Here is a 17,673-nt window from a genome sequence, read left to right as displayed (position 1 = left end):
GGAAGACCAACTAGAATTAATCGAATCATGTCTAACAATGTTCGACTTCTCCTTTCGGGCACACCATTCATTTGAGGTGTTCCAGGTTGAGTGAGTTGGCAACACAACTCCACAACTTCTTAAATAGTAATCAAATTCTTGATTCAAATACTGACCACCTCGACCAGATCGGATGACTTTTATTTTCTTGTTAAACTGATTATCTACTTCATTCTTGAATTGTTTGAATATTTCAAATGATTCTGACTTATGCTTCATAGGATACATGTACCCCTCAAATGTCTTTACTTGGTTATTGAGTTTATGCAACTCCCAAATTTTTATCATTGGTCATCATGAATAGCGGAGAATTGAAAATCTTACATCAATGTGAAAAATAAAAGAACAAGAAACTAAAAACAACATGAAAAAAACTAGATTTTTTTTTCCAGAGTATGGACCTAACCTACCAGTCTGCTAAACCCAAAAATATCTTTTTGGGTTCTTGGTCTATTTGTTTTGGCTTGGGAAATTCTATCTTCACCATTGATTAACCCATGGGAAAAGAATGTTTATAAAATATTTAATAGGCACCCTTGCCTCAATTTTGGGTGAGGTGCTTTTAGCTTCGGGAGGAGAGATGGTAAAAACGGGTCCCCATGGTACTTCCCTAACAAAAAAGAAGGCCAAATAAATGCGCTAGGGCCTAAATGTGGATTGGGCTCTTTAAACTTGGTGTGTCCATATAACTTTCATTTTTGGTAAAAGTTACACAATTGTCATCTACTTTAAGAAGCAACCTCTTCTCTCTTATCTTGAGGCTTTAAGGTCATCTTTGATTCACATGATTTCTAGTAATCGCAATACATATTTTCATTGTTTGGTTGATCAAGGAAGAATTGTTAAAGATGAATTTTGTTTGTATTTATTTGGTTAAAGATACTGGGAGGAAAAGAATTGCAAACTCCCTCAAGCACTATATAAATATTACAATGATGGTTGATTAATGATAGCACTGATATTTACCATGATTATGTTAGTAATAATTACCAATAACAATGATTATCTCAACCAATAACAGTATATTTAGCTGTAAAATTAAGAATAATCATCATTAATATTGACAAATTATTGCAAGTGGAAAGAGAACTAGTCTTGCTAAGGGAACTTTTGTAGGCACCACTTGGACCATAATTTGTAAGTCTAACCTCTAAGTTAACCATTTATGTGGTGCACGTAGATCTTCATATTTTCTCTAAAGAAATAAAAGTAATCAAAAAAGAGGCGAACACTAAACCTGAAAAGCGATTAAGATCCAGTAGGGACTCAACTAACAAAAGAACAATCAAAATTGATAGTTTTAAAAAGAGATTCCGTTAGTATTTTTGGACAGGCAGAAAATTATTTTGGTTTTCATATTTTGAGAAGGACAATATTTACTATTTTTATAATTAATTTCTGAACTCTTAAACATTAGTTATAGTAACCCCATTTTGAAATAATCTAAAATTCTTAAAAGTCAACAAAATGTTGGACCTTAAACTTATTTGAAGTTATAAATGGATGAAAAACTCATTAAGACTCAACAAGGACCTTTAACCCATGAATCAAAAATTTGTTATGACTCTAATGTTATATTCCAAGTTCTAATCCATTTGCAAATTCATAAAATAGAAAAGTTACAAAACAAATTCAAAAAACTAACAAAGTAGGTGAGAGTATATGAATGATATCATGAAATGGACTGTTCTGGTCCAAAGGCCTTTCCGATGGGTCACTCAATACCAACACAGAGTTTGTCTTCTGTTTTTTTTTTACTGTCATTAGTACTACCCAATACTGCATACTTTACTCACCAGTAACTGGCGTGCATAAATAATGTTCCTCCTTCCTACCTCCTTTCAACTGTTTATTAGGATGTGGTTTTGACCAATGTTTAGAGAGAGAGAGAGAGAGAGAGATGGTTCTTTCCCTTGGCCCATATTTTGGCTAATTGGCTAAATGTGATTAATTAGAATAACAATCTTGTTGGCTAATTGGCTAATCGGATTTCTAGTGTTGTACCCTATTCGTATTTTCCTTTGATTGTGTATATTTGGGTTGAGCCCAAGAGCTCGCCCATTCAGGCTACGACTCTTTGTCTCGCTCGCATGACTCCTCCTTTTCGACTTGGTTCCCTGCTTACTCTGAAAATCTCAGCCTGACCATTAGGGAAGGAGTAAACCCTACCTACATCCAAATCGATTCGGAGCCCTAGTCCACACCAATAGAGAGGGGTTGTGTTGAGTGTCTTTATCATAGGAATTGCCTTTGATGAGAAAATTTGAGAAGGGTCCCACAAGTTACCCTTAAAGGGGATTAACCTTAAATAGTCACGCGAGGTTTGTCTAAATTTACTATCAATCTTCACTTTTAATGGGCCCACAACACTTTCAAACAGAGTCCTCTCCATATCCAGCTGTTCCGATTGATACTTACCTCCCTAGCTATACAGTAGTAGTAGTAGTAATCCCTCACTCCCATATCTTCTACTGTATATCTTTCTCTCTCCTTTCTCTCTCCTTTCTCTCTCTTGTGTTGGATATTGATGTTATCATTATAATAGATTATTATTATTACTAGCTCCGCAATTTACTCCACCATTACGCTCACCACCACACGCCCCTCTTTACCTCTCCAACAGTCCAATTCCACTCTACCTTCTTTCTACGCTCCTCTTTCACTCTCGCTTGTGAAATGGAGTAACTACTAATGCATCAAAGATGACTTCAACTAACTATACACATTTTATTCTCTCATATCGAGTAAAATGAAACCCAAACAAACCCTGGGTTTAGTTTTGTTTGTCCCTTTTATGACAAACTCCTAGTTGTTCAACACTTATTTTTTTGTCGTTGTTTTGGACATCCGAAATAGTCTTCACGATATGAAGACTTAATCAATCAAGATGAATTTAGGTGATATCTTTAATTTTAATTCGAAATTTTAGTTGATTGAGTTATTTCCCCCTAATTTTCATCTTCACTCCACCTCACTCATCGTAATTTCCGGCCATAACTGCCATTTTCGATCATCACTAGCTACAAATTTATGTTTCTCTCTCGATCTTATTTCATCTTCTCCTTTCTCTTTTTCTTCTTCAGAGATACAGAACTATAACCAGAAATTTAAACCTTAAACGTGCAACTACAATTCCAATGCCTCTTTTGTATTCAAACTACCCATTTCTATCAAAACTGGCTTCACTCGCTTATATTTCTCCTAACTTAAATTCATCTTCCCCATATTTCTCTCCTTATCTTCACTTCCTCGATTCTTCTAACCTCATGGATTTTCTTGCACAGGTAGGGAAGAGAGATATAGGAGAAGAAGAACAAAATGGTGGTGAGTGGTGATCGGATGGTGGCCAGAAGTTGTGGCGGTGGAGTTGAGGTGAATATGAAGGTTATGTGCAAAACTTAATCGACGAAATATTTGGATTGGAAAATAAATATGTCCTATAAGTCAATCTTGATTGACCAAGTCTTTATGACATTTAGATTGTTTTGGATGCCCCAAAGTCGCGACCTTTTTTTTTGTACCTCTTAAATATTACTTTTTCTCAACTTTATCTTTATTTTCTTAAACTTTTTGCTCTATTCCTCTCTCACCAATCCAATATGTTATTCTTCATTCTCTTTCTCTATTCCAGGTAACCTCTTGAACTTCTGTAACCGGAAGAAAATGGAACAAAAATGTCAAATATGTTGTCCTTTTCTCCTCACTCTCTCTCTTCTAATTTCCAAAGCCCGAAGAAGGAGACTTCCCCCCTTCTCAGAATAGCTCTTGAGGACTTCAACTAGTGAGGTCCTTAAGTGCAGGGGATAAAAATAAAAAAGAAGCCAAAAACAATAGAAATCGAGAAGAGGGAAATTAGAAACAAACAATAGATATTTTAATTAATTGCAAAGGTGAACACCGGTAAATTTTAGAACACTCTTTGTTCAATATAACTGATTTTGTTCGATTGATTGGTACAAGAAATGTAAAAGATTTAGTTATTTTAATATGCAAAATTCTATATAAATTAACGAAGCTTCGGTAAAAATTAACTAATTTACCTATTTCAAGTTTTATTTTAAAGGAAACTGGCATTAAAACAATAATATAACCAGTAGACGACTTAATTTTATTTCAAATTTTCAAATTTTGATTTCGTGTAAACATATTTATAAACTACAAGCTTTAAATGTTCGAGCCCAAGCCAAACGAACTGAATTTAGATGATCTGAAAGTCAAACGTTGTTATTCCGTTTGGATTTTGCTAAGTAATGGGCTAAAAAGACGTGTTAGACAATATGAAGGTTTAAAATAGTGATTTGGCCACATTTGAGAATCGAAAGAGAATTAACCCAAAAACCAAAAATACATCTCAGCAGATTTCCCGCTCTCTACTAAAGTCTAGTGAGACAAAAAGCGTTTCAGTTTCTGAAATCCCCAGTGGCCCCCACTGACAGCTAGATTTTATCTACCTGTTTTCCATTACACCGGAAATCAATGGCTCTGCTCCTTCTCCTGCAAGATATTAACTTAATCAAACCCACACCATATCATTCTCTCCCTCCTCTTTTCCCGTATATATAAAGGCCAACTCTCTACTTCACTCTTCAAATTTCAAACTCAAACACAGAACCCTCTCTGTGTTTTAGCGAGAGAAAGATAAGAGAGGAGAGAGAAAGTGTAGAGAGAGAGAAGTCTTCCGGAAACATGAGCGGTGTCTACGTTGGCCGGTTTCCGGCAGCGGCTTTACCTGTTACAGTGTTTCTCGTCCTCACCATTTTCTCTACCCTCCTCTTAATCCAACCAGTCATTTCTTCATCTCCATGGCCACACGATTCTCATCACAAAAAAATCAACGGCTCAAATGATCTCAACTTCGGTAGTTCAAAAAAATTTGAAGGTTCATCTGAGTTTGTTCACCTTCGTTATCATATGGGACCAGTACTCACTTCAAGTATAACAGTTCATCCAATCTGGTACGGCACGTGGCAAAAATCACAAAAAAAAATCATCAGAGAATTTCTAAACTCAATCTCAGCCGTTGATTCAAAACATCCTTCAGTTTCAAGTTGGTGGAAAACTGTACAACTCTACACAGATCAAACCGGCGCTAACATTTCACGATCAGTTCACGTGGGTGAAGAAAAAAACGACCGATTCTACTCACACGGTAAATCGTTAACTCGGCTTTCAATTCAGTCAGTGATAAAAAGCGCCGTTACGTCCACTACGCGTCCTCTTCCTGTAAACCCTAAAAGTGGAGTCTACTTACTCCTCACATCAGATGATGTACACGTGCAAGATTTCTGTAACCAAGTATGTGGATTTCATTATTTTACATTTCCTTCAATAGTTGGGTATACGTTACCCTACGCTTGGGTGGGTAACTCAGCTAAACAATGCCCAGGTTATTGTGCGTACCCATTTGCGGTACCGAATTACATACCGAATATAAAACCGATGAAATCACCAAATGATGACGTGGGAGTAGATGGTATGATAAGTGTGATTGGACATGAGATTGCTGAGCTGGCAACAAATCCATTAGTCAACGCTTGGTATGCTGGTCCTGATCCTAGTTTTCCAACGGAAATAGCTGATCTTTGTGAGGGTATTTATGGAACTGGTGGTGGTGGGTCCTATACTGGTCAAATGTTGAAGGGTAAAGATGGTGCCACGTATAATATGAATGGAATCAGACGGAGGTTCTTGGTTCAATGGGTTTGGAACCCTAGTGTAAGTTATTGTTCTGGTCCTAATGCACTGGATCAGTAAAATTAGAAAATTGTTGTTTATTTTTACTTTTTTTTCTTTTAATGGTTTAATCTTTAAACCTGGTTTTTTTTGTTCAGTGATACTTACTACATAGTTGTATTGTTCTATGATTTTTGATGAATGAATAGATCTTTTGTTGGTCACTTGATATTTTTCAGCTAATATTTTTTTTTAGGGAACCCATCATTGATATACAATTTGGGTTTGGAAGGGTTGGAGATTTTAACCCAAGGAAGTTCAAATTTCAAATGTGGGTGTGAGAATTAGGTTCCAAATTTTAGTCCTTTTGACTGCTTGTAGGAGAGTGTTTTGCTTGATTATGCAACCAAAAAATGTGTCTAATTTGCCCTAGGCAGGTGGTACTTATAAAGTTGGACATATAGTTTTTTTTTTAAGATTGTTCAGCGTGTCTCGTACCCTTGACCTCTAACGTGGAAGACTATACCTCTTACCACTCCAATCAAGAATTGTTGGCAGTTGGACATATAAGTTGGTTTGTCCTAGATTTGCCCACTCTTTATTGCATAAGTGTGGAACAAGCACAAAATGATAGTGCCCTAATCACCAATCACAAAAGTGTTTGTAGTATTTGGTGACATAAACATAATTTTTTGTCTTAATCGATACAGAGCTCTCTTGAGTCTTAAATTCTCGGGTTTAATATATACATTATGTTTAAAACCTTTTGACAAACTATAAATGTTGCTAAGAGTTAATATTTCGAAGTTTCTTTAGTTACCAACCAATTGCAACAAAAATAAAACCAATAATCTTTTGATTTAGTATTGGAAAAATTGGATCCTTGTTGCCTCAATAGAAACAATCTGGCCTCCTCAAATGTGACTACTTATTTGTTAGTGATTTATGATGTTTGACAATTAATTGAAAATTCAAGTTCCAAACAACAAATTCTTCATCACAAAAAGGGCAAACTAATTTGGCCCTAGATTTTTGACCAATTGAAAATTTTGGTCTTTATATTTGTCTGGCGTTCTAATTCAGATTTTAAGAGTATCATTCCGTTAATCAATCCTTAACAGTCAATACATTCGTTTCTTTTTCTTTATTCTTCTTTTAAAATGACGTCCACACTGTAATAAAAAAGAAAATTAGAAGAAGCCAGAAAAGATTTTCTTTTTTTCCAGATGAAGGTTACTAGCGAAGAGAAATAACAGAAACGGGAACCTTTTGAAAGGAATTGGTACGATGGAAAAAATATTCACACTTAATTTTGCTTTCTCATTAATTTGTCTCTTTATTAATCAACAATTTGAAAATACTCCAAATTTAATGTATAAAAGTACAACCACTACCACCACCATCCAAACCTTCTAAAAAGTGAGCCTTTGGTAATGGGGATAGAAGAAATTGGAGAGGACTTTGGTCGGTAGTTGGCCGGTGAGACAATACAAAACTACAAAATTTTTAAATACCTTCCCCACTCTGCCAAGGTGTCCCACTAGGCATAAACAACCAATTTTAAGGTGCCCTACACTTGGGGCTGTTGAAAATCTAGTGAGAGATAGAGACGACATTTTTGAAAATTGATAAAGGACATAACTCCTTGAATAAGGAGAATTACATAATCAAGAAAAAATGTTTTATAATCTCCATATTTTCAAAGGACATGAGTTATATGGGTCCTACTATTATTGACAACCCATACTTATTATGATCTTTCTTTGTGGAGAAGACTCTATGAGCCTTCGAATCAATCCAAGAATTGATATCAAAAGAAGATAGGTAAAGAGACGAATCAACTATCATTCTCTCGAGTTGACTCAGAGGTCTTTGATTTTTTGAACTTGAATTTTGTTTGACGTATAAATATAGGGCCGGTAATTATAAGGCCCAAAATGGGGAAGTTAAAAAGAATCAGGCCCAATACTAAATAATAATGAGGAAAAAACCTAGTAGGTAAAAATACAATTTTACCCTCCAAAATGAAATTTTCCGCCCAAATCAGCGTTCTGAACATTTCTGAACAATTCTTGGTTTGCTCTCGACAATTTTGTAAATTTCTGAACAAATCTTAGTTTGTCTCAACAATTTGTAAATTTTTGAACAAATTCGTTTTTGCTTATACATTGTTTTGCCAAAATATTTCGCATTTTTTTCTTTTGCATTTTACATAGACAAACAAACACAAACATTTTGGCTACAACATTTTTCGATTTGTCTTGTGAAAAAATAAATGGTTTTCGCATTTTCTGTTTTGCTTTCGACATAAATATAAAGACTAAAGCATTTTTTATTTGTCCTTTACGAAAATTAAAATGTTATGCATATTATCCTTTGTATTTAACAAATCCGTTAACGAACAAATAATATTTTGACTAATACATTATATATGTTGTTAAGAACATAATTATATATGACGCCAACATTTTATAATAAGTCGGGACATTATTATAGATATTGTCAACATTTTATAACAACACAATGATATATGTTGTCAACGTATAAGGGTAAAAATGGAATTATGAAAAAAATATGTTGCCTTGTTAGCAACATAATTACATATGTTGTGAACATTTTGAAAAATGTTAAAAAAATTGGTTTTTTTGACATTATTATTTTTGAGTAGGTTTTTTTCTTATTAGGGTCTAGATTTTTGGGTTTTTCACTCATTTTTTCTATAAATATATGCAATTCCATCTCTAAGTGAAACCACTCGTTCGATGTCATCTATTTGAAAGTGCGTCTAAAAGCAGTAACAATCCCAAACCATTTGTTTAGACTTTAGAAGTTGTCTCTGAGACCTTTTACCCCCGACTTATTTGGGGCTAAAATATTGAACTAGAACCCTACCAATATAAAGACTTAATTATAGTTTTTTTTTATTGCAAGAAATGATAGTTTTTCATCCATTAAAACAAAGCAAAAGCATAAATCATAATTAAAAGTCGATTTATTGTTTATATTTTTCTTCTTTATTTTACACTTTTGCACTTTTTTTGACTTGGTATGGTTTGAAACTTGGTGAACACTTCGCCGTGTTCTTGGGTTATTATTTTTTAGTTGTAGAGCACTTTGGGGTGCATTAGCGGCGAGTAAAACCATGTTTTATGGGCTAAATATGTATTATTAATTGCTTGGATCAGATTCTTTCCACAATAGCCACGCTTACAATATTGATTTCTAAAAGCAAAAAAGAAACTATTTTAAGATAAAAAAGCATCTCTCTTTTTTCCATCCTTCAAGAAGCAATGCTTTTCCCTCTGCTCATAAACCAAAGACCTTATTTCTATACTTCGAATCTCTTGGAAATTTCGAAAAAAAGAAGAGGCAACCCCTAGACTTATACCCAAGCTCTTAAAATTTCAATACTTGGTTTTCATGCCTTTCCATCTCTTCTCATACATAGGAAAAATTACAATAGTCTTTAAGTCAATTGTTGCACAGAGAAGATGTAAAATTACAAGATTGAAGGAAAGAAATGAAGAATGGTTTTCAGAGGAAAATAAAGACTTTCGGTATTACAAATTTCTAAGCCGAAGGTGGGTTTCAGTTTCGCCTCTTTTCTTGAAAAGTTGATCATGCGACTAAGTTCCCTCGAAAAAAAATTAGAACACATAAAATTACGATCTTAGAAAAAATGTCAAGCAAACACAACATACAAGGCTTAAAATCAAAGAATAGATAAAAATTCTCATGCATATAATGTCTTGTTTCATTAAAAGGTAAAATAAAATGGGGACCTTGTGTCTTCTTAAAAAACAAAGAGAAAAGAACAAAATTAACAACTAAAGCTGAGATCACTGAACTGAGTAAAGAGAGAAATACCTTTTACTTTCTGGAATCTGGATAAAGTTGTAGAAATATGGATCCCTGCAACATATTTGAAAGTTAAAGCTAATCATTCACTGCCAATTGATATCGATATGAAACAACAGATTAAGAAAGTTTGATGTTCCCCTCTGCGAGCCTCTTACTAGTCTTGTTTTTCTCAGAATCTGAAATCTAACTCAAGAGTCGAGATACGATTTGATGTGAGTGGGATTTCATAATATTTATTTTTCATCTGGCTTGTGCATCACACTCATCTGAATGACTGTCTCGGTCTAACTTAGGTTCCATTTGGGTCGAACACAAAAGAAGCCTACATAAAGATCCCAGTGGTGCCAACAACCCTTGGTTGGAGTGGTAAGAGGTACGAGGTCAAGGGTTCGCGGCACGCTAACAAGTGACAAATTCAAGAAAAAAGAAATATCTCACTGGTTGAGATAACCTAAAGTGACTATTGGGTCCACTGACAAAAACAAGTTGGACTCAGATGCCTTAGATTCAGACAACAGAAAAACAAAGCACAAGCCTAAGTAGTTGAGTTAATTGCTCTGTTTTGAGTAACAGCTTTGACCTCTACAACATTGTCACGTATATTATAATAAAGTTGTGGTCGTCAAACGACTTCATATAGATCCCTAAAACATGACATTAAAGTATCAAACTCAATCTCTGAGCTTGTATGTCAGTTGAGACTCTTTATGTTTTCACAACGAGTTCCTATAATCCACTAATTGGATCGACACATATCATGAAACATAGCATAAAATCTTATACATACCATGATAAAATGAATACAAGGTGAAAGAATAGGTTACACCAATGAATATAAACTTCACTCACCAATCTTCCAATATAAATTAGATTTCGGTAGAACTGGTAGCCTGTTGTTGTTGATGTTGAATCGAAGCTTGGATGATGGAAGTAAGGGATGGATGCATACGCGCTTTCCTCATGGAACGTGCTTCACTTCTTCCTTCTGCATATTCTTCCCCCAATGGCCATCTTGGACGTAAATCGAACTGCAAAAAACCTATTATATTCACCTCATCTTGTAATTCTTTTGAAAATTTTGTTAGATTTATCAACATTTCTACTAAATGATGAAATCAACAAATTTGACACAATCAGAAACATCCATTCATCACAATCTCATATTCGTATTATAAGTGAGTTCTGATAAAATAGAATCTGCAAAATCTAATAGTAAGGAAAAGCAAATTCATTTATCAAAAGGTCCGTAAGGGAAGTAGCAAATACACACCACAGCATCTTCTGGTTCATCAGCAGGTGGTGGTGGATCAAATCTTCCCTTACGGAAGTGCTCGATCCCAGTCCAAGCGACCATAACACCTGTAAAGGAGACTAACAAAAATTAAATATACAATACAATAACATAAATAAAATGATCGATCGGGAAAAGCTCAACATGGAAACTAAATGAAAGCTGTTCCATATAATGAATCAAACAAATGTGATACTGAATCTGAAAGATTGATTGTGAATATAAAAAGTCTATGATAGATATATAGCTGGGGTCAAAACACTTGAGAAAAAGTATACTATCGGGTTTCAGAATTATGAAGAATATAGGCCATGTTCCCAATTCTCCATGCAGGAAAAGTATGTATACAAGTTGCAAGTGGTAAATATTATTTGGATTGTGCGCAAAAGCTCAACCAAAAACTCAACAATGATAACAAAATTGCGTATACTAAAATATTTCGTAAACTATAGACACTTCATATATAAAACAGAAAACATGGTAAATATTTGTGTAAAATATTTAAAATTGCAAATAATACGACATCTCACTTATAATCTCTGACTTCTATTGCAGCTTGTGAAATACTGGTTGCTTAATAGAATGCAGAAGAAAAGGTAAATCTTATTTGTTAACAAAAAATATTCATCTATTTGACAGAAATAAAAGAAAGAAAAAGCTACAATACCATTGTCTGTACAAAGCTTGGGAGGGGGACAAACAAGTTGTAAGCCTTTCTGCTTCACAACCTGATCAAGGCGACTCCTCACATATTGATTTGATGCCACTCCTCCTGAAACTACCTGCATATGTGGAATCAAATATATGATTAACTTACAATTTTGACCTAGAAAGAGGCAAAACTGGGAAAGAACTGGTTTATATTAATGAAGAGGAGAACAGTAAACTTGTGCAGGTTTCATGGAAACATGAGACCCCAGTTCCAACATATGTTGCTTAAAATTACCATTGAAGCTCAAGTAGTTTAAGAATCAATCAGATGTTATCAAATGATAGTGTTCAAATAACTTAGGAGTTTATAAGTACATACCCACCGATAGTGGATATCAAATAGTATAAGGATCTAAATTACCAAAAATTTAATGGAGGGTTCAAGCTTCAACGCCCATTCAATTGCTCGCTCACACCTTTCCTCTAGATGTAAAACTGCAACTCGCTGCACAAGACAAACACCAAGGAAAAAGGGTAGCCAAGTTAGTTCAATCAAGAGATTAAATGTAAGCGTTTATAATAGAGTTAGAACCTAGGCTAAAATCAAAACTTTATCTTAAACCTGGAAAGAAGCAGCAATATCTGCTCTCGCCCTTCTGTCTTCGCTAGTAGTTGATGAGATTGAAGTTTCCGGGTTGCTGCACACAGCCTATAGACACATTAATAGTTGGGAAACTATATACACGAAAAAAGGAACATGATAGCTATTTGTGCAGATAAGCATTCAAAATAGTTTAAAGAAAGCTAGCTACAGAAGGACTCTGATGGAATTCTGCTTTAGAGCTTCTGTAAGAATATCTATTTTCGAGATCATGACATCTTCGAGCCACCAAATTAGAAGGATGTGCAATATAAATTTTCTTTAGTGATTTCACTGGATTACCAACAGAAAAGGGCTTTGGCTTACCCACTTGTTGATCTATCATCAAAATATCAATCTGTGGTCATTGGCTCATATAGTTATTGTTATTTGCTATTTTTGTAAAAATTAGTAACGAGAATAACATGAATACGACCCTCACAGGAAGAGATAAAAGAGGAGATCAATCTTCGGTTGACCTTTTAAATGAAGCAGTTACCTACATGTTCTGGGACGCAATTGCCAACCGTACTTGAGTCTTCAATCCAGCATATGAGAAATTGCAGTCTTTATGTTGTTTCATTGGTACCTAAGGAAGTAAGGAACAACAACAATTTTGAGTTCCGCAAGAGAAGACAAAAACTTCATATTTCTTGTGAACTATTTAAAATTTACCGAATTTAAATTCAAAGAGAACTTACTCTAAGTCTTATTGAATCTGGATTGCCTTCTCGAGCGAGCTCCTCCAGAGCTGGACCACCTCTTCTCATATCAAGGCCAAGCCATCTTGCCGTCTTGTCATATGCTTCACCAATTGCATCATCTATTGTGGTTCCAAGCTGTACGTATTGGCCAAGATCACGTGCAAGAACAAGGAGATTATGTCCCCCTGAAAGATTGAAATGCATATTAAGAACTTTATAATATATTGCTACGGCTAGGTCCTTTTGATGCAAGAGAAATAAAGAATCAAGACATTCACACTGATGTTTGTTGAGTATTTGAACTTCAAATATGTATTCTTTTTTTAAAAGATAACTTCAAATATGTAGTGAACTAGTGTTTATGAGAATAATTTCTACAAAGATGGAGCAAACATTCACAGACAAAAACAATTTAAGATCGTCGCCAATATGAACCGTTCAAAGCCATGTTCTAAAGATCTGGTTATGTTCGGGAGCATGAACTGATGTTACTGCCCTTTTAACAAAAACTAAATCTGAACTTGACTTGGCCTACAGAAGGACGAAAGGCGTACAATGATGTACCACTTGAACAATTATAACTGTGTCACTTGAGTTATCCAGAAAACGTACGTCAAAGTTGGACACAATATGCTAGTCCAAATGCAAGTTACTCGCCAAAGTAAACGTACACACACATTACCTTACACGTTTCCTCCAAATCAATGCCATAAATAATACTAGGCTGAGTTCAACCTAAGAAGTACAACTGTGAAACTCAAATTCCTTACCTGAAATAAGAAGGGTTAAGAATGGAAACTGCAACTCCTTCTCAGATACCCTGAAAGAAAGAGGTCATAATCCTTCATAAACAATTTATTTAACCATCCCACTCCATTGCAATTAAAGAAACTTCAAACTAAGTCTCCTTTTGGTATCTAGGAGTTCACCGAAGTTGTATCACAAACAAATTTGTAGTTACTTACGTGAACTTATGTATTCAACAAGGTAGGGTGTGAAGATTTATATGAATGTTATCTTAATACTTTGTAAATTTCATGTCCCACTTATCCCTCTGTGGTGTTTACTTAGGTTATATCTAACATAAACTCATTGATAGAGAGTACAAGAAAAAATGTAGGAATTCTAGCCCTACCCACATTCTTGGCTTATTATAAATAATATATATATTATATAACAAATAGGGAACACCACCAATATGTTAAAATAAATAAAAATATATGCCTTGATCGCCTAAGAGGGCCTCTTTGTTAGCGAACTAGCCCCTAGGGACCCAGTTTACATCCTGACACCTAGGGCACACATGCGACGCCTTTGACAACACATTGTACAAAACCCTTTGAAATGTACAAGATATAAATAAAGTAGAAGGTCTGAACTACTAGACACCTGGCAACTAGAGCATGAGCTTCCATGTGATGAACACCAACTATAGGCAAACTGAATCTCCCTGCAATTCTTCGAGCTTTCTGCACACCCACTAACAGAATAGTCAACAACCAAAAATTAATTAGAAACTGTTAACCTAGATTGCTTCAGGAGAAGAAAAGATGAATTTTATGTTTTTAAGGAAATGCAGTAATCTTTAGACTGCAGTTCAGCAATACGACTACTCCAGCAGTTCAAATGTTTATTTAGACACGAAAATGTAACACGAAGGCAGTGAATTAACCATATTACCACGTAAGCAAAGGCTTAAACCAGGACCTATGGTGACAGCAACTGCAGAAAGATCTTTCTCGGACAAATTTGCTTCATCAAGTGCTTGTTGGACTACCTGGTAAGAAGAACAGGTAATAGCCGTATTCAGTTCCAAAATACAAAACAAATGCAAATAAAAAATTGAATGCCCTTCATCTTCTTATCCATGACTAACCTGGTCAATTACTTGTGAATGTGCTTCCTCAGCCATTTTAGGAGCAACACCTCCATACCGTGCAAGTAAATCTGCCTTGATGATGGGAAAGATAACAAAGTCAATTCTCATGAAACCGAGACTAGCGAAAGAGGAATGACATGGCATAAATAAAACTTCGAAACTTTTAAGCTGAACAGGAGTACAACAGTACACCCATACCAGTAGTAGTGAAATGAATCATAAAACAACCAAATAGCATTCCTTTTTCTGGCCAGAGGTCTATGCGAACTCAAAAACGTTGTACTTTTCTGTGTAGTCAGTTATCAGGTCAAGGTTAGGCCTTAAAGAATACTCCTAGTTGTATCAACAGATCTCTCATCAACTAATCTTGATTGTGAAGCTAACATGTACTGACCTTACTATCTTTACTATTAAGATGAGACTCTCTATTGGCTTAGAATACACTGACACCTTGTCGTTAAGTTGCTAGGAGTCCAACATTGTGTGCAACACAAAACATATGGGACTTGTTAGAATTAGAAGTTACAACAACTGCTTCTGCTATGTGAAATCACCCATCCTTATTTTCTCCCATGTCAGATACAAATGACCGTGTCTCAAATAATTGTCAAATACTCAGATACTGGCAATTACTTCAATGGATGTCAGGTAAGATTTTGAACGAAAATCCTACCCGGACTTGCATAGAATCATAGCAAGTCCATAATTTTAATTTCATGTTAATGGCATCTATTAAGGTTGTCGGGTCTGAGACCTCATACAGGTTAGATTAAAAAAAAAATCCCCTACAGAATCCATGTTAAGCTTCTTGGCTTCTTAAGCTTCTTTCTCTTATTTCCAAATACACTTTTATGAACATATGTATGTTGAAAAGGCAAAGAAAGACGATGCCAGTTCATGAAACTTATTGACACATTTTACCAAATTGCTCTATGGTATTAACTCCGCGTTTTCATTTCACAGTAACCTATTACTAGGAAAGGAACAAACAATATCATTTTCCTAAAAACATATCATTAAGAATGACACAAAACTTTGACTAAATTCTCAATACTAAAGGGGAGTTTTAGTCAAATGGAGTGGAATGTAGAGCTCATTCAATCTCAGGAAGACAAGTTATGATTCCTCACCTAAACATGAACTCAAATAAATTTTTATTGGTGTCCCAAACCAAGTAAATCACTAAAGCAAACTAGACTGAATTTGAAACCCTAAAACTCAAATTAAAACTCAAAACACAATGGTGATTCTATTACACCCCTAATCACCAAATACTTCTACAAAGTTGTCATCTTTATCATAGAAACCAATCCAAAATATGACAAATTAAACCATACCCATGACTGTAAACACATAAATAGAAATACCTGAGAGGAAATAACTTGGCTAAGAATTTCTCCATTACTTCGAACCTAAAAAAACATCAAACCAAATAAAAACCAGCAGAAGAAATTTCAACAACCCACATAGACAATGAAACTAGAAATTACAATAGCAGCGGCCGTGTCATCACAACTCGTCTCAATTCCAAGAACAACCAAGTCGTCAGTAGTTGATGAAATTCTGGTATGGGTTTTTGGGGAAACTAAATTTGAGGTAGTAGAAACAGTAGTTGTGATGGAATTAAATGGGAGATTCACAAAAGATAGAGTTGGTAGTTGCTTCAAATGGGTTCCAAGTGTTCTTAGAGTGTTGGGTAATGGTGGTTTTGGGAATAGATTAAAGCGCGAAAGTGTTGAAGAGAGAGAAATTGTAAAACTCACCATTTTTCTCTCCTCACACTGCTAAGGGAACAACAGTTAAGACAGGATTGGCGAGTGTCGCATGACTCCCAATCCCAAACCAGGTAGTGTTGCTTATCGGGCCCGGGATTAATTTGGGCCCGGCCCATATGATAGACGGGGCCTGTGTCATATCCCGGTCCTAGGTACTTAGGAGTTAGGATCCGTTTGATTTTGAATCCAGCTAGCCAGTCTGGCCCGCCTGGCAATGAGCCTAGGTTGGGGCAAAGAGCGGGTTATATCTCGGTCCTAGGCTGGCTAGATTTCGAACCCGGCGGGCCAGTGCGGCGTCGCCTGACATTGAGTCTAGGTTAGACCCGCTCGTCTCAAAAAAATTTGCAGCCATTTATAACCATTTATAACAAGTCTGATCATTTATACGTTCTAAACGTATTCATGTCACTTAGTTTTTCATAGACAATAATATATGCACTCGTTAGTAGTTATATTTCTTTGTGTTTCTTGGACCCACCTGATAAACACCACTATAAGTATTTAATGTCTATTTTGTTTTTTTTTTTCTCTTCCTATAACAAAATATAACAATGTTTCTAGAGGAAGAATGTCTGAGAAGCTCTAAGATTAGGGCACAAATAGGAATAAACCTCACCCATAAAAATTAACGTAAAAAAACCTCATTTTTTAACACTTTTTAGACGGTTGACAACACATATAATTAAGTTGTTAACAAAACAGTCCTATTTTGCCAACAACCATTGGTTGGAGTGGTAAGAGAAAGTATAATCTTCCACCTAGAGATCAAGGGTCCGAGGCACACGCTTAACAATTCAACAAAGAAAAAAACAGTCCTATTTATTTATAACTTCTTTTTTATACTTCTATGTTGACAACATATATAAATATGTTGTTATAAACTGTTGACAACATATATAATTGTGTTGTTATAAATTGTTGACAACATATACAATAATGTCATGACTTGTTATAAAATGTTGACGACATATATAACTAACTCCTTTGACTTGTTAAAAAATATTTACGACATATATAATTATGTTCTTAACAACATATATGATGCATTAGGCAAAATATTATTTTTTCGTTACTGGAGTTGTCAAATAAAAAGGATAATGTGATAACATTTTAACTTTTGCAAAACATAAATTAAAAAATGCATTAGTCTAAATGTTTAC

At 35.0% G+C, this 17,673-nt stretch overlaps 1 protein-coding gene and 1 pseudogene across 3 annotated transcripts; one reads left to right on the top strand and one right to left on the bottom strand.

Moving 5' to 3' along the window:
- Positions 1–4,633: 4,633 nt before the first annotated feature.
- LOC147552528 (protein EXORDIUM-like 3 pseudogene) lies at positions 4,634–5,936 on the top strand (annotated as a pseudogene). The gene has a single exon (XR_015238513.1). The product of XR_015238513.1 is annotated as a protein EXORDIUM-like 3 pseudogene (transcript).
- Positions 5,937–9,094: 3,158 nt separating this feature from the next.
- GCP1 (glycoprotease 1) lies at positions 9,095–16,573 on the bottom strand. Of its 2 annotated transcripts, none has more exons than XM_086666712.1 (15): positions 16,229–16,573; positions 16,106–16,150; positions 14,736–14,810; positions 14,540–14,636; positions 14,249–14,339; positions 13,630–13,679; positions 12,857–13,044; positions 12,659–12,744; positions 12,138–12,213; positions 11,937–12,020; positions 11,532–11,646; positions 10,844–10,932; positions 10,423–10,601; positions 9,580–9,624; positions 9,095–9,338 (listed from the first exon to the last, which is right to left on the bottom strand). In XM_086666712.1, the coding sequence occupies exons 1-13, from the start codon at positions 16,502–16,504 to the stop codon at positions 10,440–10,442; spliced, it is 1,434 nt and encodes a 477-aa protein (XP_086522838.1). In that variant the 5' UTR covers positions 16,505–16,573; the 3' UTR covers positions 9,095–9,338; positions 9,580–9,624; positions 10,423–10,439. The 2 variants fall into 2 exon arrangements, with proteins under 2 accessions (XP_086522838.1, XP_086522837.1); XM_086666711.1 differs by having other exon boundaries at positions 9,095–9,347; positions 16,229–16,571.
- Between the last annotated feature and the right edge of the window lie 1,100 nt (positions 16,574–17,673).

Source organism: Eschscholzia californica, unplaced genomic scaffold (assembly GCF_041429995.1).
Source record: "Eschscholzia californica isolate CP2 unplaced genomic scaffold, dmEscCali1.0.p SCAF_3, whole genome shotgun sequence".
Lineage (NCBI taxonomy): Eukaryota > Viridiplantae > Streptophyta > Magnoliopsida > Ranunculales > Papaveraceae > Eschscholzia > Eschscholzia californica.
This window is presented reverse-complemented; position numbering and strand designations above follow the sequence as displayed.

Excerpts from the sequence above, each read along its gene's own strand:
- GCP1 (XM_086666712.1), bottom strand. The coding sequence starts at position 16,504 with ATGGTGAGTTTTACAATTTCTCTCTCTTCAACACTTTCGCGCTTTAAT. Across the intron at positions 13,045-13,629 it reads CTTAACCCTTCTTATTTCAG|GGGGACATAATCTCCTTGTT; the intron begins GTAAGGAATTTG and ends TCAATCTTTCAG. Across the intron at positions 12,745-12,856 it reads CAGATTCAATAAGACTTAGA|GTACCAATGAAACAACATAA; the intron begins GTAAGTTCTCTT and ends TTACTTCCTTAG.